Raw genomic sequence first — 25061 nt, 5'->3', positions numbered from 1 at the left:
GTGGGTAAATCCTCAGTGCAAGCATGAGGACCCGAGTTCAGATCCCTAGGAACACATAAAAGCCACCTACAATCCCAGGGTGTGGAGGGCAAAGAAGCTGGCTAGTCAGGTTGCCTCCCCAGTGAGCCCTGCCTGCTACCCTGCTATAGTATTTAAGGTAAAAAAAAAAAGGAAGACACTTGATGCCAACCTCAAGCCTTCACACATGTGCACATGTTGCACCCTTGTACACACACACATGTGCCAACAAGCATGAGAACATATACACATATATGCATATATAGCATACTCATTCATATGCAAAAGCAAAATCTAAATCAGTTTCACATGACAGCTCTGCAGTTCTCATATTTAGCAAGACTCAATACAAGTGATTCCCTAGCTAATGGACTGCATCAGAGCCCTCATCATAGACAGTGAGGAGGCTGTCCGGGACCCACCGAGCTCAGGTCCTATGAGAGAGTCAGGTCCTAATGCCATGGGAATTGAGGCCAGAGCCCTTGGACTGAGTGGGAGGTCAGTTGAGAACAGCTCAGAAATTCTTTCCCTGCTTGCAGGAGAGGCCAGCTGTTCTCTACACGATGCCATAGTACCTCAGTACTTGGAGCCTCCTTTAACTCAGACTGACAGCCACAGTCACAGACTCACTATCCCAGCCAGTGGCTGATAGCGAGGACTGAGGCTTAGTCATTTTATTGTTGAGTGTCCTGATTTGTCATGTACACAGTAGGCATTTAATAGTTGCTGATTTATACTTGACCAGGAAGACATTTTGGAAAACAACACCAAACAGGGAAATATCCTTATCTGAAAGCCAGAAATGTTCCCAGATCAGGAGTGAATATTGACATGGTAGCAGAAGAGAAAATTCCACACTTAAAATGCTGCTGCACTAAAAAATACTGTATAAAATTTCATGCAGGTCATGGAGATGGGGTATGTATATCACACAAATGAATTTCCTGTTTAGGCTTAGGTTCCATTCACAAGTTATTTCTGGTTATATATGCAAAAGGTCTGAAATCTGAAAAAAATTGCAAAGTCTGAGCAATATTGGATGTCAAGCCTTTGGTGTAAGGGTTCCCTCTGGTGGGTAGAGGAGACTGGAGGGCAGCCCTGTCTCAGGACTGAAGAGTGCAGCTGTGTTTCTTGGTGGGGTCTTCATGGGAAGCCTGCGGGTGGTTCCTTCTGTAACCTGGGAGGAGATGCTTCCTCATCATTTAGGAAGAAGGGTAGCTTTCTCCTGAAGCATGTAGGAGTGCAGGGTTCTGCTTCCTCCTCTGAGTGAAAAAGTCTGTTATTATGAGATGACACAGACAGGAAGCCTGAGGTCCATCAGACACTGTGAGCTCTCTCTCAGTGTCTGATGGAGACAATCAGGACATACCAGCTTTTTAATGCATCTGCTTTTCTTGTGGTGGTTTTTGAAGCTGGATTTTATGTAACCCAGGCTGACCTCTAACTTGCTCTGTAGCTAAGGATGTCCTCCCTCCTCTAGGGTGTTGGGATTGCAGGCATGTACCACTGCTCCTGGTATCATATATTACATTAGCAGATGTGTGTTGCTTTAATTCATGGGATCAATGTTGTATACAACTTCCGCTCTGATTTATTTATTTATTTATTTATTTACCCTAGGACCTAAAGAAGTACCACTTCTACTACTGGTTTTGCTGCCCTGCCCTCTGTCTTCCTGAGAGCATCCCTCTAATCCGGGGACCTGTGAGCTTGGATCAAAGGCTTTCACCAAAACAGGTATGGCAAGTCAAACAAATGCAGATAAAGAGGGGTCTGGCTGTGAGAGCAGGTGTGCTACTCATCCAGAAGATGAGCCAGGGAGGTCTGGATGGAGAAAAGACACCTGAGGAGCGAGCAAGCAGCAGTCCAGATGGCTCTGGAACAGTGTTTACCAAGTGCTGATAAGGTCATTGTGTAGAGAAAGAGCCACTATCCTCCAGGTGGCCCATGGAATTTGGGGAAATGCTAAGCCCACAGGGAGGAATTACAAGAGCATTTGAAAGACTGAAAATTTACCAAAGTGTGTTTTTCATTTTCAGTCTGGGGAAGACAAAGCTACAGCCTGTGCAGAGAGCCTGTGGAACCATCACAGGCCCTCCCCTGCCCTCAGACCAAATGGCAGGACCTCTTCTCTGGAACAGATGTGCAGGTCTAGTCCTTCCTTCAAGGAGGCCGTCAGAGATTAGTCCCAAGAAAAATTAGAATCAGGCTGGCAGAACGCAGACCTAGCCGGAGAATTCTGATCGTTTTTAAAACCTTGACTGAGGGTCAAGATGATAGAGTTCCAGAGGTCTGTCAGTCAATAAGATGCAGAACTGATGCCTGCAGAGATTTAAAGACAGATGGGGACGGGGAAAGGACTCAGCAGTTAAGAGTGCTTACTGCTCTGGCCATGGCCCCAGGTTCCTACCCCAGCAGCCACACCTTTGGCAACCAACCATATGTAACTCTAGCTCCAGGAGGTCCAGGGCCCTCTTCCGGCTAGTTGGTACACTCCATACATAAAATACACGGGCATACATGTACAAACATACTCATATACATACAAGAAGAATAAATAAACCTTTTTAAACAAAAGATTTAAAACTTATTTTTTTGCAAAGGATTTTCTAAGATGAAACCTAACATGAGGTAATACATTCTATCTGGAGATTGAACGTTCATGTTTAAGGAAGATTAAAGTTCTCAAATCATCTCAGGACTACACAACCTTGTAAACATACTATCAAAAGACAAAAAAAAAGATAGTTCTTGGGCTGGAAAGATGGCTCAGTAGTTAAAAGCACTGGTTCTTGCTAAGGACCTACCCCATCCCTAACTCCAGTTTCAGGGGGTCTGATGCTCTCTTCAGGCCTCCATGGGCATTGCAGGCACCTGGTATACACACATAAAGGCAAAACATTCATACACATAAAACAAAAAATAAATAATGAAAAAAATTTCAAGGCATCATAGAGTCTACTCCCTAAGTGGGTAAATTGTAGGGCATGTGAATTGGGTCATAATAAACTGTAAAAGATGATGATGAATTTCCTCCCTGGAAGGATTACAGGAGAATGCTTGGTTACTTCTGTAAACCTCTGTGATTGACAGCTTAGACAGCCATCATTTTATCCCATAAAGTAGCCCTTTGTGTAAAGGCATAGCACAGGGAAAATGTTATAGAAATGTTAAGAGGTGCTGTCAGTGGGCACTTGAGGAGTCACGTGTTCCAAGCTGCCCCTTGGTGGTTCCTTTGATCAGGTCTGGTCTTTAGCTCGGAGCCGTGTTTCCCAGAGGGCGCCTTCCCCTTCCCTGTTTTCAGATCCAGGCCCTGGAGCATGCCTATGATGATCTGTGTCGAGCCGAAGGCGTCACAGCCCTGCCCTACTTCTTATTCAAGTACGATGACGACACTGTGCTGGTCTCCTTGCTCAAACACTACAGTGATTTCTTCCAAGGTCAAAGGACAAAGGTCAGAGTCTGTGGGTATCATTTTGCTAGGCAGTTAAAAAATTTGAAGTTCATGTTATAATAGACCACTATCGATTTGAAGCTTAGACTTTCTTAGCCCTCTACGGTATGCTCTAGAATGTTTCCTTTTCTGTCCTCTCCTCCCCCCATTGTTTCAGCTCAACTCCTCCTCGCTCTATAGCCAGCTCACCCTCGCTCTCTCACAGCTTGGTGGTTTGGACTCCTTGATCCTGTTAGTTAGATGAAGAACTCTGCTTTCCCCCTGGATATGCCATACATCCATGTTCAACTTCCTAGCAACCCCACTGAAGCTTGCCTTGCTCCTGGGCCATCTTCTTACTTCCATCAGCTATAGAAGAGTCCTGCTCAGACTGCTCAGGTCACTCGGCCCTCCAATGAGCAGAGCCTAGGGGGTCTTCCTGCTGGACCCAGTACCTTTCTGCCTATCCTCTACTAGTCTTCCCATAAACCATTGCTCTAACTAAGCTTGCCTACTTTCCTCCAGACTCTACTCCCCCTCCCCCGCCCATTACCATTACCCAACCAAACACACCTAAGATCTCTTTTTGTCTGTTTTTCCGTTCAGTGTCATCTTCCTGTCAGCATTCTACAGCACTCAGTCCTTAGTGGTCCCTCTCCCACTGCAGAGCATCCTCACAGGCGAGCCATGTATGGTCTTTCCTTGTCTGGCCTCCCTCCACACAAAACCCAGTCAGAAATGCCGTTTTGTAGCATGTTGATCAGTCAGTGTCTGTGGAGAAGGAGTGCCTGTCTGAGGCCCTCAACCAAACTCTTCTGAATGAGTAAGAGTATTGCAAAAAAAAAAAAAAAATTAAGTAAGCAGATATGCAGTATGCAATTTGACCCATACATCAAGTTGTGCAAGTATTAGGGAGTTGTAAAATCAGGTGGAGTGATGTGAGTACAATGTATGAGAGTTGAGAAAGAAGCCCTTAACCGATGGCCATTTTGAACCTAGAGTCCAGGGCTTTGTGAATGTTAAGCTGAACTCCATCTGCAGCTAGGATATTTTTATTTTAAAATCAACTACATTCACATTTTCTTTCTCTCTCTCTCTCTCTCTCTCTCTCTCTCTCTCTCTCTCTCTCTTTCTTTCTTTTAGAGGAAACTCCTCAAGAAATAAAGATATAACTTTTAAAATTCTCCTTTTGTCCAGTGATAGTAAGATGGTAATTGCCTAATAGACCAGACCTTTAGTAATTTAGAGTTTACCCGGCTGTATGGGCCAACTGACAGCAGGCAGGGTTAAGCTACCCGAGGTCACGGTGAGGGCAGTTAATAGAGTCCACCAGTCTTCCACAGGGGTTTTCAGAACCCAAAAATCTCATAATGAATCTGTGAAATGGGCATCTCACTGCACCCCTTATACAAGAGAATGATACCGCAGTCACCCTGTACCCATGGCAGCTTCCAAGAACCCTGCCCCCTCTGCCTTCCCGTCTCTACATTGCTCTGGTCAGCCTGCCTCTGCTTGATCCTGGGATTTTAAATAGACCTGGCTCTGACGCTCCCTCGGTGCTGGCATCTGCCAGCTCTGCTCCTGGGGAAGTAGAGTGGCCTTTCCTTGCTTCGGTATTTCTGTCAACACACCACAGGGCTGCTCTTTTCATGACTTGGTGAAATCTAAATGTGCTAATGGGAATAAAATGCTCAGCACAAAACTCAGGTGTGGTAGCGCTCGCCTGTAAGCCCAGCACTCAGAGGCAGAGGCAGGAGGATCTCTGTGACTTCAAGGCCAGCCTGGTCTACAGAGTACATTCCAAGACAGCCACAGCTATGTAGAGAGACCTTGTCTCAAAACAACAATAACAACACCCCAATGATCAGTGCATAGTGGGCATTCATCATGTAGCAGGCCCTCAGTACGCAGCAGGTGCTTAGCATGTAGCAGGCCTCCAGTATGTAACAGGCACTTAATACATATCCACTTCTTTTCCTCCTGGTGTTTTCTTCCCCGTATTCCCTAGCATATTCTAAGAGACTGTGCAGATCTTGAGTCTCTGGACTTCTCTGCAGGAGATCATTAGATCCAAGAACCTATGCAGCCAGGACTGTTGGCCTTCACTTGCTTAGAGCTAAGGTCAGGTCTCAGGAGAGCGTGGATCACTCAGCACATGTGCTCACTGGCTCCTCGTGGACAGAACCCAGAGTCTTACAGGGCAGAAGAGGCACCAGCATGAAAAGCTAATGGGAACTGAAGGAAGGAAATAAAAGGCCCAAAGAAATGAGACATTGATAGGCTGGTTGGCTACCTATGCTAGTGCATATGCTAGAAAATGTCACAGCAGCTGTGCACACGGGTGACCTCACTGGAGTTTATAAGCCCTCTAGCCTGTGGTCTTGAGTGCCCCCATCCATATGCTTTCTCCAGCCTGAGGCCACATCCCTGCCACATTCCTGCAGCCCTTCCAGACGTGCTGTCTTCAGGATAAAGCTGAAGTGTCCTAGCCTAGCTGTGCCTCATCTCCCTCTGCCCCCCAAGGTGAAGCCTGTGTTCTGACTACAGCATGCCCCCTAACACCATGAGCTTAGTCTGTCCTCTGGTCAGTCCTTCCCTTTGCCTCTCTCCTGTCACTGGTGCCTTACTCACCTGATTCAGAAGTGATATCTGACTCAGTATGCTGACTCCTGTCCTCATCTGGGGTCCAACTGCAGCCTCTTCCCTGCCCCTTGAGCTCTAATGCAATGCTTATCCTCTGGCCCAGGTCCCAGGCAGCCTGTGAGCACTGCACAGCAGCTGTGCTGTGCCCTCTCTGTGGACTCCATATTTACTATAGTCCGGGTGCTCCAGAGGCAGCCCCTGGTAAAAGTGGAAGAAGGGAAAAGGCCATTATGGCCTGGTGCCATCCTAGCAGGCTTCCCAAGAAACTGGGGCTATCGTAAAACACATACCCACAGGCACACAACAAATGATTTCTGGAGAGTCTAGGTGATATTAGGCACTGCTGATTTTATTACCTTAGCCTTAGTTTGCTGTGTAGATAATTACATTTTCCCATGAGTGTTTCTTGTAGCATGGTGTTACCATGAGGGATTGAGCCTATTCTAAGAACAGATATTCATTATTTCAGTGTGAGCTCCTAAAATGTGTTCTCCCTTCAAGTAGTGCTCCCTACCAGCACATCATACCTGCTTCTCCTCTTCCTTCTCTTTGATCTTTGCCCCCCCCGCCCCACCCCTGCCATTTTCAGTACTCAGAATCTAGGACAACTCACTCAGTCTAGGCAAACTCTCTCTGGTTGAGCTATACCCCAGCTTCACCTCCCCTTCCTTTTCAGTACTCAGAATCTAGGACAACTCACCCAGTCTAGGCAAGCTCTCTCTGGTTGAGCTATACCCCAGCTTCACCTCCCCTTCGGAGGTGCATTTTAATCCAGAAGTTGTTCTTCTCAGTGAGCCTCCCGTATTTATGGGGAAGATGGAGAAGTGTTGAGATCCTCCAGACGGCTGTCCTGGGTAACATCCATATGCCCATGACGCCAGTAACTGTCCTCCCGCACGACACAGTTGACTGCCTTAGCCCCTCACTTTATCCAGCTGCAGCTTATCCATGCTGAACTCAGGACCTTCCATCTGAAGCTGTTGCTGCTTTAGATGCATCATGACCTCAGAATGGCCATGCTTCTATCTTGCTGGCCACCTCCCTGTCCCTCTTCACACAGTGGCTCCTTGTGCCTCTAAGGTTCTCAACCCCTCGGTCTCCAGCCTGTACCTGTCTGCCATCACCCCAAACTAAGGGTTACTTTTCCTCTGTGCCACTGAGTGACTTCTGGACTCTGTGGGTCTAAGGTGGCCTCTGATTTCTCTCTCAGTGTCTGACTTTATCTTCCGTGGTGCTTCCCAAATGAGCCCCCCCCCCCAAGTCTCTTCACTCTGAGCTTAGCTAATAATTTACAGAGTATCATTTTAAGATACAAACATGGAGTCATAGAACCCTGAGTGGGGAGAGATGATCAGGCGGGGCTCTCACAAGCCTGTTGGAGCCATGTCCAGATTGCTAGTGTTAGAGACCACTGTCCCGTGCTGTTGCTCTCCCTCCCACTGTGTGCTTCTCCCGCACCGGATGCTTTATGTTTTTACACTCTTGACAGGCTTGGGAATTGCCTTCATTTAAGTTCTTATTTCCTTCGAGAAGTGTTGATTTCAGCTGGACAGAGTTGATCCATAGTAGCACTGCGTTGCTATGGAATGTGTCCCTTCCAGGCAGTTCTTGTGATGGTGTGGAGGGCAGCCAGTTGCAGCATCCCTCCACCCATCCACAGAGAATGCTTTGCTCATCTTCCTGCAGCACCATTACTAAGGAGTGCAAGATGCTCTGTAATTTCAGCAAGGCTCCCTTGTAGTTCCCGGGCTTCTATCTGCTGAGAGCTGGACCTGCTCTTCGCTTAGCTAGCACTTAGTGTCAGCTTTGTGTCTTTGTTGCTGCTGTGACCTTGAAATGCACTTAAGACTGGCATTTTCTTCCTTGTGCTTTTAAAAGGAGTGGGTCTCCTGTTCATTGCCTGGCATATCAAGTGTTTGAGTGTTAGAGACAGCCATTTGTATGGGTCCTCACAGGAAATCCTTTGGCTGAAAACGGTCAGGTTGACTGTTGTGACCTTGTGGTTTTCAGCTGTTTGCTTCATGGACAGCCGCCAGATCTAAGCTGTGCCACTTCACTGAAAGGCAGGCTCTCAGCAAAGTAAAAAGGAACACTTATTTATAAACCTCCAAGACAGTCTTACTTTTTAATTGTGTTTTTCTGCTTTGTCATAAAAAGAAGTGATGGCCAAGTTACCTTTGTGGCAAAGCCAGGTTTAGACCTGAGAACTCTTAGTCAGGATTTATTTCTGTCATTAAGCTGGTTACCTAGCACTGCCTGATGTCATTTCTGCTCCAAGTTAGTTTCTAAAACAAGGCTCCAAGTTAGTTTCTAAAACACCAAGAGACGCCGGGATCACGTTCAAATCCTTAAAGAAAGATTAAATGCTACTTATTACTTAGCCCATGTCAAATCTCCTGTGTGGTGCATGTCTGCCCCTGCATGCCATAGGAGAGCCTGTTTCAAGCATTTTCATCCTGACGCCCCTTTGTGGGTGCATGGCAAATGTTCCTCTTTAACCAGTCACCCCTATTCTATGTAGCTCATCATAGGTCAGGGGGTTCTAAGAAATTCATTCCTGGTCATTTCTTCTTAAACATTTCTTATCTCCTTTCTACCCAGAAATGCACCGGAGGCTGGGCATCTGCTGCAGCATGGGGTTTATATCATACTCTAATTTATTCCATGTATCGGTTCCAGCTCTACATCTGTGGATGATAAAACTTAAGACCCAGAGAGTGTCGATCACTTGGCTCTTTTTTTTTCTCTGCCAGCTATAAAAGGGCCTGGGACTTAAGATGGGGGCCAGTCTGTAGTGATGAGCTGAACTGGACCTGAGGATGGGGCAGTGTGAGGTGGTGAGCTGGACTAGAACAGGATGATGTGGGGAGATGATTGCAGCTGAGGGTGTCCATGGCGTTGCCGTGGTTACTGCTACTTGGTGATAGCACCATTTTCAGTTGGTGCTGAATGCAGGTGAGAAAGAATCACTTGAGAGTTGAGAAAATGAAAGCTCAGGGATGTTCAGTCAGTTGCCATAGGTCACGGAAGAGTGAGCAGTACAGGACATTCTGCACGGGCCCACATTTTTTTGAAGTCACACTTGGCAGTTGAAACTCTAATCTCCAGAGGAGTGCTATTTTCTGGGTAGATGCTGGGCTCTTCCTAAATACGTCTATTTTCTTTTTTTGGTTTTTCTTTTTTTTTTTTTTAAAGATTTATTTATTATATGTAAGTACACTGTAGCTGTCTTCAGACATTCCAGAAGAGGGCGCCAGATCTCATTGCGGATGGTTGTGAGCCACCATGTGGTTGCTGGGATTTGAACTCTGGACCTTCGGAAGAGCAGTCGGGTGCTCTTACCCACTGAGCCATCTCACCAGCCCTTTTTTTGGTTTTTCGAGACAGGGTTTCTCTGTGTAGCCCTGGCTGTCCTGGAACTCACTTTGTAGACCAGGCTGGCCTCGAACTCAGAAATCTGCCTGCCTCTGCCTCCCAAGTGCTGGTGCATGCACCACCACCGCCCAGCCCTAAATACGTCTTGAATGGCTCTTAGACCCTGTCGGGCTGAGCTTCACTGCACGCTGCTGTTCTGTCCCCTAGCTGTGATCCCTGTGATTCTCTCTGTGATGTCATCCACAATTCTCCACATCTGGAAATGGATCTTTGAAACAAATGACAAGTCAGCAACGTTCCTTTTCTCTGCCTCCCTCCTTTCCTCACTACCCCACCCTGCCCCCACTCCTTTCTTCTCTCCCTCCTTCCCCTCCTTCCTTCCATCTCTTTCGGTGCTAGCGGTAAGATAGAGTCTCATAGTCCAAGCCAGCTTCCAACTCCTTCTGTAGCCAAGAATGATCTTGAACTTCCGATCCTCCTGCCTCCACCTCCTGAGTGCTAGGATTATAGGAGTGCACCGCTACTGGTACTCTGGGGTTCTGTGGTGCTGTCGGTTGAACCAAGGGCTTCCTGAATGCTAGACAAGCATTCTGACACCATGTCCCCAGCCCCTCAACCCTTTCATTTTGGAGGCAAGGGAGAAATTTTCTTTGGGTCTTGACATGAGTTAGCTGCAGAGTTAGCACCCACCTGCTGACAGGGCCAGTGCCTTTTCCTCTTGTATAAGCCCACTGCCTGAATGTAAGCCATTCTGGTGTCACAGAACGAGGGAAGCCACTTTCTCTCCTCTCCCCACTCCTTGCTGCATAAAGGGAAACATTCAAAGGAGGGGCAGGTGGCAGTGTGGCAGGCAGCCAGAACAGAAGAGCTCAGGGAGATGTCTGTGATGCAGATCTCAGAGTCCTCCTGCCTGCCAGGCTGGAGAAGTCCAGTGTTAAGACTGACACGGAATGAATGCTAAGAGCAGACAGTGAAAGAAGTGGAGTTCGAGGAGCTGCACTGTGTTTCTGTATGCAAGATTCTGGTCTCAGTCAATCAGAGCTGTATGTGTCTCTGCCATGGAACACCACTCAGTACTACTAGTGATGGTTGTAGAATATTCACAGGCCAGGAAGAGCTGATGAGAGACAGCTTGAGCTCATTACTGTTTAGAAGTCGTAATACAAATATATTTGTATGAACAATAAAGTTAGAGGTAGTTATCTTAGCTAGGGTTTCTATCACTATGGAAAAGGCCATAACCAAAGCAATTCGGGGAAGAAAGGGTTTGTTTCATCTTTTTTTTTTTTTTTTTTTTTTGGTTTTTCGAGACAGGGTTTCTCTGTGTAGCCCTGGCTGTCCTGGAACTCACTTTGTAGACCAGGCTGGCCTCGAACTCAGAAATCCGCCTGCCTCTGCCTCCCGAGTGCTGGGATTAAAGGCATGCACCACCACGCCCGGCCTGGTTTGTTTCATCTTACAGTTGTAGTGTATCATGGAGGGAAATCAAGGCTGGAACCCGGAGTCAGGAACTAAAGCAGAGGCCATGAAGGGGTGCTGCTTCCTGGCTTGCTTTCCTTGGCTTGCTTGGTTTGCTTCTTACACATCCCAGGACCACCTGTCCAGGGGTAGCACTGCCAACATTTGCTAGGATGGGCCCACATCAATCATTAATCAAGAAAACACACTGCAGACCTGCCTAGGGACAATCTGGCGGAGGCGTTTTAATTCCTCTTCCCAGGTAACTCTAGCTTGTGTCAAGTTGACAAGGAAAAAAAATAGAAAGCCAGCCATGACAGTAGTTATGCATGGAGATGTGGACAGAGGTTCCTTTAGCTGTTGATAATGTGGGATGGTTGTGGGTTTTTCCCCCAATCAGAATGTTGCTTTAGCTTCTGTTTTTGGCTTAGACCACATTGAGCATTCTGTGAAATAAATACATAAATATCTGGCTAATTTAAACAAAAAGTAGGACAGACCTAGGTATACTGGCACACACCTTTAATCTTAGCACTTGGGAGGTAGAGCAGGCAGAGTTTGAGGCCAGCCTGCTCTACACAGTGACTTCTAGGACAGCCACTGTTATGGTGAAACCCTGTTGCAAAAAGGAGGCGTGGTGGTGGTGGTGGTAGTAACATGGCTTAGTGGGGAAAAGGTATACTGTGCAAGCCTGATAACCTGAGTTCAATCCCCTGAACCCATATAAACGTGGAGGAAGAGATCTGACTCCACACAGTTGACCTCTGACCTCCTCATGCATGGTAGCACACACCCATTTATCCCCAAAGAACATCCATCTCTACCTCTCTCCTCTCTCCCTCCACACACACACAAATTATATTTGTGTACATGAGTACACATCAACTGTTTTTATTTCATCTACATTTGCTTATAAAGGAAACCTTTGGCGTCGTAGTTCTCCAGCCATCTCTCTGCCTCCTCCTCTCAGTCCACTTCCTTCCTCACACTCACAGGACCTGCACTTGCTGGACAAATGCTAAGGCCCACCCCAGCCTTCATTCGTTCATCTTTGCATTTAATAAACATTTACGGGCTGGTGAGATGGCTCAGTGGGTAAGAGCACCCGACTGCTCTTCCGAAGGTCCAGAGTTCAAATCCCAGCAACCACATGGTAGCTCACAACCATCCGCAACGAGATCTGGCGCCCTCTTCTGGAGTGTCTGAAGACAGCTACAGTGTACTTACATATAATAAATAAATAAAATCTTTAAAAAAAATAAACATTTACTAGACAGATGCTGTAGGTCTAAGATCATGGACAATAAAGGGATTCTCTGTGCTCTTCAGACACTGGGCATCATCTTTATCATTAAAACCTAAACTTCAGATTTATAGAAGATAGCTGCAGGGACTAGAGAGATTTCTCAGTGGTTAAGAGTACCCACTGCTCTTCCAAAGGTCCTGAGTTCAAGTCCCAGAAACCACATGGTGGTTTACAACCATCCGTAATGAGATCTGACACCATCTTCTGGAGTGTCTGAAGACAGATACAGTGTACTTACATATAATAAATAAATAAATTAAAAAAAAAAAAGCACAGACTGCTCTTCCAGAGGACCAGGGTTCAATTCCCAGTACACACATGGTGGCTTACACACATACGTAAATTTAGTTTCAGGGAGTCTGATACCTTCTGGTACTTCACACACAGTGTACACACATGCATGCACTTCCTATTTTCTGGTAATATAAGATGGTCGAGGAACGTCTTGTATTTTCTCTGTCCCAGCCCTAAAATAAGCCACGTGTCCAAGGTATCCTGTCTTCTTTCGTTGGAAAATGATTTTTAGAAATCAGTATCTGGGTGCCAGATGTCCAGTGCCTTTTGACAGAGAGTAGACATAGAGATCTAGCACCTCACCCACAGTGTGTGAAGGCTCCTGGGAGGAGGGCAGCTTGGTGCCTCCCCAAAGAAAGCAAATGAAGTCCTCATGAAGGACAGTGCTGTGAAGTTGAGTAGCATTTTCCAGATGGAAGGCAGGGTTAGAGGAGCCCTGGGGAGGGAGGTGGGAGGAGTATGTGTTCCCAATATCCAGGCATCTGCTTTTAACTTGATCTGACTATAGACTTAGGGCAATGGATGTGTTCTGATTTTCTCTTGCTCATCACACAGATGAGCCATTCTTACAGCTTGCAATTCTCTAAGAAGACTCTCCCCTCTAAATCCTGAAGGTTGCTTGTCCTCTGCCCTCCACCTCTGTCCCTCTGTCCCTCCCTCCTCTTCTCCCTCCATCTGTCCCTTCCAGTCCTTTTTCTTTCTTTTCTCTACGTCCTGCTCTCTCCCTGGCCCAGGCCAGGCCAGGGAGCACAGGGGGAGATGTTCCAGTTTCTGCCTTTTGTCTAGGGTGAGACCCTGAGCCTTTCTTCTCTTTCTTCCTTCAGCCTTCTGTCAAGTGTCTGCTTTTTGTAAAGTGCTAGTCATGTGTGGAACTGTCAAACTGACCTGGTGTGCGGCTCTCAGCAAATGTTTTCTGTTCGCAGATAACAGTTGGTGTGTATGATCCTTGTAACCTAGCCCAGTACCCTGGATGGCCTTTGAGGAATTTTTTGGTCCTGGCAGCCCACAGATGGTATTTACATGTGTGTCCATGTCTGTGTCTTGTCTGTATGTTCCCCACAATGGGTCTGCTTATGTCAGCAAGTTTCCCTACGTGCATTGATTTCATTCCTGTCACGGAAAATAGAAAATAAGTCAACTAAATTGTGTGGTCCAGTTTCTATCTCTGGTGCTCTTAAACAGGTGTGTTAGGGAGCCCAATCCCCAGCTTGTACCGTGCTGAAGGTTCTTAGAGTGTGGTGAGGTCATACAGCCAGAGGCCATGACACTAACATGCTCCAGCCCTCCCTTCCTGGTTCTCAAGAGGAATTTCCTATCACTGCCACTCCTGCTTTTAAAATTTTCCCTAATCCTAAAATAATAAGAAGTGGTATTGGGAAGGGCCAACTTACCCTTGATAAGATACTCAGCATCACTGGGTATCATGAAATAACATTAAAAACTATAAGAGATTAACAGCTCCCACCCCCACTGAAATCATCCAAGGAAAGTGACCATGCCAAGTACATCCAAAATGGGAGAATTCATAAAAGATGTCAGATTTTAAAACAGCCATGGCTCTGTGGTGACATTCTGAGCTTGTTGCTCACAGGAGTACAGGCTGGATACAAGCAGCACACACACACACACACACACACACACACACACACACACACAGAGAGAGAGAGAGAGAGAGAGAGAGAGAGAGAGAGAGAGAGAGAGAGAGAGAGAGAGAGCAGTACTGCTCTTACTAGCCCCAGCCTCATGTCCTTCCATTCCGAATGGATGACAGCCTTAGGTGGCTTCACAGAGCAAGTCTTCACTCATGGCTTTTCTTTTTTTCCTTTTTAAGGTTTATTTTTATTTCATGAGTGTTTTGCCTCCCTGTATGTATGTGCACCACATTTGTGCCTTTTTGCTTTTAAAAGCCAGAGTCTTACAGGGTAGCTGTATTTGACCTGGAACTCCCAGAGATCTTCCTTCCTCTCCCTCCTGAGTGCTGGAATTAAAGGTGTGCACCACCACAACCAGCTATGGATGGGTTTTCAAACACAATATTGAGTAAATTAAGCCAGCCTGAAAAATACATGCTTCCATTTACGTAGTTCAAAACAGGCAAAACCACTGTGGGAACCTAGCAGGGGATGGCCCGGATAGGTGTGGTCAGGGTTAGAGAGAGAGAGATTGTGTGATTTTCTTTGTGTTTGCTTTACTTAAGTAGAAATATTTACTCCAAAATAAAGATGGATAAATATTAACAGCCCCCAGAGAGACTGGTTATGTGGACTCTCAGTCATTCCCGGCAAATATGCTACAAGTACAAACACCCTGCCTGGCAAGGCCAGCTTCTGGCTGGTGGTAAAGGGCCTGGAGGGTCCCTTGTTAAGCTCTTGGAAGCATCCTACCCTTAGATTTAAAAGCTTCCTTTTCCAGAGCTATCTGTCTGTTGTGTGACTGCTATAGGAAATTCACCTGGGGCAGGGGAGGGGGAGTCCAGCTAATGTGGCAGCCAGACTGTAAATGCACAGACAGAGGGTGCCTGCACGGATGTGCCCAAGGTCCCTCTCAGGTTAAGGAGGTCAGACAGGAGTGATTGCATGCCTTGGATTCTCAGCAGCCACTCTAAAAAGCACTTATGTCTGCTCTTTTTCTTCTCCTTACTTAATCATATGAACTCAATGCAAATCCATCGTGGACAACAGGAGCGGCAGTTTCCAGTCCGTTGAAGTCCTCTGCTTTCGGGACCGCACTATGCAGGGAGCAAGAGACGTGACACATAGCATCATTTTTGAAGTGAAACTTCCAGAAATGGCATTTAGCCCAGGTAATTGGCAAGTCTTTGCCAGTGTATGTAATGACGAGTGACCAGAGACCCAGCTTCCTGCCTACAGCCTCACAGTGGCAGAGAAGGCAGAGAAGGCACCGCTCCCACCTGGATGGCAGTGTGAGCACCTGCCTGGCACCGGAGCAGAGGCTGAGCTCTGGCAGCTTCTCTAGCGAGCTTTCTGGTCTGGAGGGTTCCCCAGCCTTGTAACATTTGTTCGGTCTCAGTTGACATGAACTCTCTATTCTGCCTCTTCCTCAAGGAAGGGTGAAGTGATTGGTTACTTAACATGTTTAGTCATTGAGTACTTGAAGGTGTGTGTGCCCCTGTTCTCCATACAGAGTGTCAGTCAGGACAGGCATATCTCTCCTTCCACTTATATTTTCCCTCAGCCCTGCGTAGCAGGTGTTAGCTTTTATCTACGTTTTATAAATTAGGAAACGGTCTAGGAGGCATTTTATAGACTGTGCTAGATGTATCTGTATGCATGCAAATGTGCATGCATGGTGCATATCTATGGCATGCAATGCACTCAAGGTAGAATCCATGCCCAAGCTTGAGGGGTGAAGAAGTGCCCACCTGTGAAGCATGTGTCCTGTGAGGAGGGTGAGCCGTCCTGTGAGGAGGCCTACAGTGCTACTCACTCGGGCCTCTCTTAAGCTCACCGAGTCCCCTACAGCCACGGGATAGGCATCTCCAGTGCACCTCCAGATAGACTGTGCATCCCCTCCTCCTATGGCAGTTCTCTTAGTGCATGGGTGTGCCTTAGTGTGTGCAAATGGGGGGATGGGGGGTGGCGATGCCTCATCTCTTCTAAAGTGCTGAAATCAGAAGGGCTCAAGGTTGCCTGTTTGTTGTTGACTCTGTGCTCCAGCCTGGAGATCTTAAGTACAATAGAAGAGGTGAGCAGAGCCCTCTGCTCTGGTCCAGGGAGGAAGCCATCCGGTTCAGAGGCTTTTCGATTAACTTTTAGCTTGGCGCCCTCTTCTGGTGAATCCTGAAATAGCTCCCATGGCACACCCACTTAAGTGAGTTTGTTCCCTTTAAGTTGCAACCCAAAGATGGGGAGGTGGAGTGTCACTAAAAAGTGAAGCCAGGAGGATGCAGCCAGCAGACCCCTATCCCATGCTCCTAATTTTACCCTGGGGACACACTGTCTTTCTCTGTCTTCACTGAGCCACTCTGCTCCCCTCTCTGGTGTGGTTCATGCTTCCCCTACCATCCCAGGCCTGTTCGATCCCAAGTGATGAAGGCTTCTACCTCTCTGCCTTCTTGGTACTCCATGTTGAAGAGTGGTTATTCATTTTAGAAGGGATGTTTTCCTCCTGCTTTACATACAGTGTTTCGACTTAGCTGCACATAAAGCTCTATAATAAACATTATAAAGTCTTACTAGCATCATGATGTGAGTCCAAGGCGTTTCCATAGCCACACTCCTCAGTGTAGCCACATGTGACATAACAATATCACACCACATAGCACAATGGTCCCTTAAGAGTCTGTTACCTAGGGCTCTCGTGGCCACTTAATTTGTATACGTACACTCTGTGGTGTTCTCAGAGGAGGACAGTCAGCAGCCTGTCATTTCTCAGAACTCACCCCTATGATTAAGCAACCCGTGCTTCTCCATCCAAGGCATCCCATAGTTGGAACTTCAGTGACGTGGGAAGTGCTAAAGCCTCCATGGCTGGCAGAAAGCTGCTCTGGACACTGGATGAAGCAGGAGTGGCCCCTGCTTGCTGGGTGTGGGCTGCAGTGCCAACTTCCCATCCCCACCCTGTGCTTATTCTTAGCATGCTCCTCCTTCATTCGGACTGCATGTTATGAAGACAGCTTATATAGAAGCACATGTATAGATTCCTGATCTTCACATGTAGCAGTTTTCATTACTAATAAGCTTATAGTGCATATTGGCTATAGCCAATCAAGCACTTGGGAAGTAGAGGCTGGAGCTCATGGTCCTGACCCATGCAAATGCACGAATAAATGTGTAGAGCAGAAGGAGGGCTTGAATATGCTGATGTTGTCACTGAAACTTCCAGTGTCGCGTGTAAAAGGTATGGCTGGTCTCCTGGCGGCAGTATCTGAGAAACGGCTCTTAAATTTAACCTAAGAATGGTTTAGAATCATGAATTCAGAGTAGAAACAGTGAAGAGTGCTGGAGCCCTTTGTCCTTAGTAAAGGAATCCTGGAGCCTTCGTCTGAGCATTCGTGTAAGCACGTGCATGAGTTTGTGAGTATGTGTGAATGCTGTGTGCACGTGTGAGTTTTGTGTGTCCTTAAAAGTGAGCATGTGAGTGCATTTGTGTGTATGTGAGAGTGTGTATAAGTAAGTGTGCAAGCATGTGAGTTCATGAGGGTTTGTGTAATTATGTGTACACACATGTGTCTGATTCTAAGAGTATATTTTATATGTGTGGTTTGGATTATTAGTGTTTATGGGCATGTACTCATGTATGTGTATGTATGGGTTTCTGTGAATCTGTACTTGTATGTGAGCATGTATAAGCATGTACATATGAATGTGTGTGAGTATGAAATTTTATGTGTATATATGTACAAATGTGGGGGTATATTTTCACGGATGTGTGAGTGTGTTTATGTGTATATGAATGCACACCTGTGTGAGTCCACATGAGTATGACTGTATATGAGTATGCATTTGTGAATCTGTATATCTGTATGAATTGGCATGAGCATGTGTGTAGGGAGGGAGGCTCTATCTTAGTGTGAGAGAGTGTGTGCATATATATGTGACTTGGCAAACTTGTAAGTGCATACGTGAGTGCACATTTCTCTGTTGATATGTATACATGTGCTAATGTGAGTGTTGGTGTGCACTATGAGACTGTATGTTTGACTATTGCATGTTGGCTTATCGTTGGAAGTGTGTGTAGGTGAATGTATGTGTGCATGACTGTGTGTTAGTGTATTTCTGAGTGTGTGAATGAATGTATATGTGAAGGAGCTTGTATATCCATGTGCATACATGTAAAGGTTATACTGTCAGGATAAGTTTTGTCAATGTGCATTTGTGAGTGTCTTAGTGTAGGTGAGTGAGTGTGCAGGAGCTTCTATATGAATATGTGTGTGAGTATGTGTCTTTGTGTTAAAACCTATGCATGTATTTTGGCATGTATGTAGGATGTTCATGTGTAAGTGTGTAAATATGTGTGTTACTGATGATGGAACCCAGTTCTGTCATTGCACCTTTCACACACTTGCTCTACTACCAAGATGTAGGCACGACCACAGACACAGACAGACAGACACAGCCAGCCACAGACATAGTCACAGCCCAGCCACAACCCCAGCCCCAGCCCCAGCACCAGCACCAGAGCTTTACTTAAAGCAGACATTGGAAGTGATACTGAAATGTAACCAGAGGCCAAGTTCTCTGCTCAGGAGTTGAAGCTTTATTCTGAACAGAAGGAAATCTTTGAGAAAAGGAGCAGGCAGAAGTCCCACAACAACAGAAGGAATTGTGATAAGTCTTGTGGCCCCAGGGGGTTTCTGTTAACTCCAGGATGTGACAAGAGTACTCCACAAAGTAACAGAACTGCAGGAGTGGAAATAGCAAAGCTCTGGGACTGGGGTTCCACGGGCTGTCCGGCTGGAGAGGTGGCTCAGTGGTTAAAAGCACTGGGTCCAATTCCCAGCACCTAATGGTGGCTCAAAACTCCAACTCCAGTTCTAGCAGACCTGCTACCCTCTTCTGGCCTCTGAGGACACTGCATGCACGTAGTGCACTTACATGCAGACAAAACACTCATACACATAAATTGTTTTAAAAGGTTTAAGAAGAAGGCAGACATATTGAAAAGGAGAGGACAAAGGCTAAGTCGGGGGAAGGAGAAGGTTTGTTCTGTAAAGTGTTTGGCATATAAGCAGGAAGACATGAATTCAAATTTGTTTTTACTTCCCCTTTTGGTAAACTTTATGTTTTATTTGCAATTAAGATTGTCCTAAAGCAGTTGGCTGGGAGAAGAACCAGAAAGGAGGCATGGGTCCGAGGATGGTGAACCTCAGCGGATGTATGGACCCCAAAAGGTAGACGTGACTGGGGCCCCCTTGTCTCAGTGGGTGTGGTGGCAATGCTGTGCCTGCATAGCTGAGCAGTGTTGGTATTGAGCCAGCCACCGCATGTCTGTGTCATTGTGAGGGTTAGCATGACGGGAGTCCTGAGGCATGCACGGTGATTTACTCTTGTTTCCAGCTCAGACTGGCACCTGGGCCTCACCGCTGCCTTTTTGAGTTTTTATTGTTGCTGTGTTATTATTCTTTATAGAGCACGCCAGCCCTGGCTGGCCTGGAAGTTGCAGAAATTCACCTGCCTTTGCCTCCTTTCCTGGTTCTTTATTTCCTGGTTGTGGACCTCTCTTCCACTTGCCACCACAGAAGGCTATTACAAGGAGCGTTGCATTTGTGGAGAAGCCATTCTGTATTAAGAGTGTCTGGACTTGGAAGAGCGTTCTTTTAAACCTGCACCTCAGCTTGTGACAGCTTGATTCCCTTCACCTGGCTGTTGGGAGCTCCAGAGAGGAATTTTGCCCCCATCCGAGAATCACAGAGGACAGGGGCTTGCTTTCTGTGTGGCGACCTTTCTCCTCCCTGTTGCCTATGAGTTTCATCTTATTTCTACTGTGATTCTGATTGCCCAGGTCCCTCCATCCTGTCCCTCCCATAGATCATGTCTCTCTGTTAGAAACAAGTCTGCAGCACAAGTGAGTGACTCACGAGCACATGGGTCTTGTGTTCTGATCTTGTGTTCAGGCTGGCTGAGTCATCTGTGGATCTGAATCTCAAGCTGATGTGCTGGCGATTGGTCCCCACCTTGGACTTGGACAAGGTCGTGTCTGTCAAGTGCCTGCTGCTGGGAGCTGGTACCTTGGGGTGTAATGTGGCTAGGACACTGATGGTGAGTTGGTGGCCTCCTGGCCGCTGTTAAGCTGTGCCTCCTGTTTTCTAGCACATGCTTGCTGCCCATCTCCTAGGTTCCCTTTCCTCCCTCCCATTCCTTTCTGTTCTCCTCAGCATCTGTGTATTCTAAGAGCAATCTGTAGTCACTGTGAGACAAAAGCAGAGAACGTACACACACACACACACACACACACACACCCCAGCCTAGCCCTAGTTCCTGTCCCACAGATTGTCAAATTTCATGCACGAGGACATCACCATTGTTCCAGGATTGTCCTGTCAGAAGGAAATGGAGGCCTTTCATTGGCCTTGTCATTACTCATTCATTTATATTTATAAAAACTGGCTCACAGCCTGCTGTTTATGAAAAGTTTTCTCTGTAACTTAATAGTCTAACTTTAAAGCTATGTGTTTCCTAAACTGAGGAAATACATGGGACTGGAGGGATGCCTCAGAGCTTAGGACTACTGCTGCTCTTGGAGAGACCTGGGTTCAGTTCCCAGCACCCACCCAGTTGTTCATAATAGCACATGACTCCAGATCCAGGAGATCTGATGCCCTTTTCTGGCTCCCTCAGGCATTACATGTATGTTCTTACACACATGAAGGTGCTATGCATAAGACAAACCTTTAATAAAAAGGTTTGCAGAAATGCTCTTGTGTATGAAAGTGATGTCCATGGCAAGACATCTTGCATGAAAATACAGACTCGTTTTTTAAGACCCAGTTATAAGCAAGATTTCTCCAGCCTGGAGAAGTACTCCAAGAATGTACTACATTATTTCACATGGGGACAACTTACAAGTCAAGTTTCTGAAGACTTAATTGAGATTCAAAGTGAGTTTCCAGAGGACTTGATATTTATACTTAATTACTTATTAAGAGAAACCAAAGACATCTGCGGGCTCTCGCTAATCCTGAAACAACAAGGTAGAATTCTTCTAGCATCCCCTGGCAATCTTCCTCTTGTGACACGGTCAAAATTAGCACATTGTGAGTGAGAATTACTGTGACAGTCCCTGGTCTAATGACCATGGGGATTTAGGCCCCAGCATATAATTATGTCATCTTCTAAAAAGAAGTTGACATTCTAATGATCAAAAATTGAATTTGTACAGTTCAATTTCTGTAGTTTCCTATGTCTTAATGTCCCTGCCGCTCAAAATCAAAACCCTTCCTAGAGACTTCTAAAAGTATGTGCTGGTACGAGCTCGTCAGGTCTCCTGTTTCCATGCAGGGCTGGGGCGTCAGACATGTCACCTTTGTGGATAATGCCAAGATCTCCTACTCCAATCCCGTGAGGCAGCCTCTGTATGAATTTGAAGATTGTCTAGGGGGTGGCAAGCCCAAGGCCCTGGCTGCAGCAGAGCGGCTACAGAAAATATTTCCTGGAGTGGTATGTTGCTGATCCAGGGGGAACATCCATGGTTTTTTTGTTTGTTTGTTTTGGGTTTTTTTCCTGTAAACTCTGGAAATGTTTAAGCCCCTGGAATCCCGGGGATCAAGGCTCTGTGGTATTGGTGACTGAAGATCAGACACATGTTACTTCCTACCAGACTGTCATCATATGACCAAGCCTCTATGATAGCCTCTTTAAGACACTACAGAGAGAGGGGTAATTGGATAAAGTGCTTGCTATGTAAGCCTGAAGCCAGGTATAGAAGTGTGTGTGTGTGTGTGTGTGTGTGTGTGTGTGTGTGTGTGTGTAAGGAGGCAGAGACAGAAGAGGCCCCAGAAGCTGGCTGGCCAGCCAGCTAATCTGGCCCATGCATCAGCAAACAAGCACAACCCAAAGATCCTGTTCACACAAGGTAGAAGGTGAGGACTGCCACCTGAGGCTGTCCCCTGACCTCCATATACACACCATGGTGCATGTGCACCTGCACACTCATGTGACATACATACACATAGCAGTCCCACACCCATGTCAACACACATGCACATGCATGCAAACCAACCAAAGAAACAAACAAAAACCGAAAATCCAACTAGAGCCGGCCTGTAGTCAGGTGGGAAAGTGTTTGCCTAGTATGAATTAAGCTATCCCCAGCACTGCACAGCAAGTGCCTCTCAGAAACCCCAGTAGAAACCGAATGGACAATGAGTGAAGAGGTGTCTTTGGAGCTGTGTGTTTTCACCCTTCCTGCCTGTAAAGGGTTTTCTGGTGGTGCAGATGTCGGGTATTGGTTTTCGTCTGTCACCAGACTGGCCGCAGAGTACCACTCATGAAAGTGTACTGACTACATCTATGCAGAAGGTCTAGTAGAAAGTTGAATCCTTTGCTGGATCTCCTGCTACTTCTGAGTCACACTCACAATACTTTAGACATGACAGATGACAGACAAGGCATTCACCGTTCTCCTTTGCTTTCTTTTGCTTATGTGGCTTACATATCCTCATCACAGTCCATCACTGAAAGAAGTCAGGAATTCAAGCAGGCCAGAGGCAGGAATCATAGAAGTATGTGCTCTGGCTTGCTCAGCCTGCTTTCTTAGAAAACACTCCTGCACCATGTAGCCCAGGATAGCATCATCCACAGCAGGATGGGCTCCACCATATCAGTTGTCAATCAAGAAAATGGCCTAGAGACATGCCCACAGGCTAGTCTGATTGAGGTGACTCCTTCTTTCAGACAACTCAAGTTTGTGTCAAATTGACAAAAACTAGCCAGCATATTCAACTCACTTGAATAAAAAGTAAGTTTTGAGATGTTGTTAAAGTCATTCAGCAAGAGTCCGCCCATTGAATACATGGTCATTGTATTTAACAGGAATCACATGAGTGCTCTTTAAGGTTTCTTTTTACAGTGCTAGCAAGAGTGGCATCCTCAGCTCTAGCCATGGAAAAGCTTGCCTTCCAGAAATGTCTTCCTTTAGTCTTTCAATATTGATTCCTGTGTTTACTGAAGCCTCCTGTTGTGATGATTTTACAAGCATCTCTCAGGAGCATTATTTATCAAGTGGACTTCCATAACATTGACTGAGAATCTACTGTTCCCAGCTATGCATTGGGTAGTCAAAGCTTCACCACAGAGATGTTAGTTAGGTCTCTGCTGGCACAGTGTGGCATGTCTCACAACTTCCAAGTCTCAGGAAGTCGACGACACTGCAGGTATGCCAGCTGGTGGGGTGAGCTGATAGGCAAGGCTGGACTCAGCTTCCAGTCTACTTTATGTGTGATTGTTTCAAAAGGGTGGCTTGAGGAGCCACAGTCTCCTGGTCCTGTGGTTCCTTGGGAGAGTAGAAGGCCAGAGTCTCAAGTCAGCCTTGTCACAGCACACCACCTCTCTTCCACTGCTTAAGCAAGTCATGGGGTCAAGCACAGGCTTGGAGGCATTGGTCACTGTGCTCTGTAGTCCCAGGGGGAGGCCTGAAAGTCCTGTCGAAGAAGGCACAGACCTGTCATTCTATCCTAGGGTGGACAAGCATGCCCACCTGGGAGAACATTCTAGTCTGTCACTGGAGAGGACCATGAACCTCCATGGGCCCATGAGGATGTTGCTTTGAGTCTGAGCTCTGCCACTTAGTTCCTGAATTTTCCAACCTGCACCCCACCCCCAGCCATCTTTCCAGTCAGTGTTTTGGCCACTTTGGGAAAGCTGATGTTTTCACACTTGCCTGTGGCCAGTGGCATTCAGAGCATTGAGATGCGGTTTTCATCCTTTGCCTTCTGTGGAAGGTAAATCTCTGGCTGTGCTGCTCCTGTGACTCTGACTTCCATCTTCAGTGACACACACACACACTCATGTACACACACACACAGAGACAGACACATGTACACACAGAGACACACACACAGACACATGTGCACACACATTCACAGACAGATACATAGAAACATGCACAGACAGACAGATAGACACACACACACACACACACACACACACGGCTCAGGGGAATTGGAGAAGGTGGAGAGCAGAGCCCAGGTATTTGAGGAAAAGAGTGGTAGCACTGTGCAAAGAGGAATTCCTGTGATGTAAGTGGGGTCATTGCTTCCCCAGAATGCCAGCGGGTTCAACATGAGCATCCCCATGCCAGGACACCCTGTGAACTTCTCTGACGTCACGATGGAGCAGGCCCGCAGAGATGTGGAGCAGCTGGAGCAGCTCATCGATAACCATGATATCATCTTCCTGCTAATGGACACCAGGGAGAGCCGGTGGCTTCCTACTGTTATTGCAGCCAGCAAGCGAAAGGTGGAGTGTGTCTTATGCTACCTCTATCTGGAACTTAATGAGCCACCCAGGAAAGACGTGTCCACAGCTCACCATCCCCCAGGAAGGAGGGTGACCTGTGTGGCCCTGGAGCTCTTTACCTCCTGCCATCAACCTGCAATGGGTGTGCTTTCTAACCCAGCAGTCCTTGCAAGTGCTAATGTTGGTACATGTGAAGTTCAAGGGCCTGTGATGTAGGATACTTAATTAATTATGTAACCATTCTCAGGGAGATTTTCAAAGAATGGTAATAAGAAAATACCATATTACAAGATAAAATAGAATATGAATGTTATGTTACACTTGTATATAATAACATGCATGTCTGCCTTTACCACCATCACCCCTCATCTGTCTGTCGGTCATTTATCATCTACCTTCTGTCTATCATGTACGACGCAAAGGAGAAGGGGAGAGGAGGTACAAAAGGTAATACCTCAGAGTTCTAGAACCCCCAGAGCTGTGGTTTTAATTTTCTCTTCTCCAGTGTGCCTTTTCTTTCTTTCTTTTTTTTTTTTTTTTTGACACAGGGTTTCTCTGTGTAGCCTTGGCTGTCCTGGAACTCACTTTGTAGACCAGGCTGGCCTCGAACTCAGAA

General features: G+C 46.5%; 1 protein-coding gene across 5 annotated transcripts in view; it reads left to right on the top strand.

Annotated features, from left to right (window-relative positions):
* Positions 1–25061, top strand: part of Atg7 (autophagy related 7) — a 215374-nt gene that overhangs the window by 39750 nt on the left and 150563 nt on the right. For all 5 annotated transcript variants that reach the window (XM_021164861.2, XM_021164859.2, XM_085840150.1 and 2 more), the window contains 8 exons: positions 1639–1755; positions 3323–3472; positions 13451–13539; positions 15209–15330; positions 19290–19380; positions 20104–20248; positions 21488–21646; positions 24251–24445. In XM_021164861.2, coding sequence (XP_021020520.1) covers positions 1639–1755; positions 3323–3472; positions 13451–13539; positions 15209–15330; positions 19290–19380; positions 20104–20248; positions 21488–21646; positions 24251–24445 — 1068 coding nt within the window. The remainder of the gene's footprint in view (positions 1–1638; positions 1756–3322; positions 3473–13450; positions 13540–15208; positions 15331–19289; positions 19381–20103; positions 20249–21487; positions 21647–24250; positions 24446–25061) is intronic.

Source organism: Mus caroli, unplaced genomic scaffold (assembly GCF_978045245.1).
Source record: "Mus caroli unplaced genomic scaffold, Mus_caroli_1 scaffold_7, whole genome shotgun sequence".
Lineage (NCBI taxonomy): Eukaryota > Metazoa > Chordata > Mammalia > Rodentia > Muridae > Mus > Mus caroli.
The sequence above is the reverse complement of the archived record's forward strand: the minus strand, read 5'-3'. Positions and strand labels throughout refer to the sequence as shown.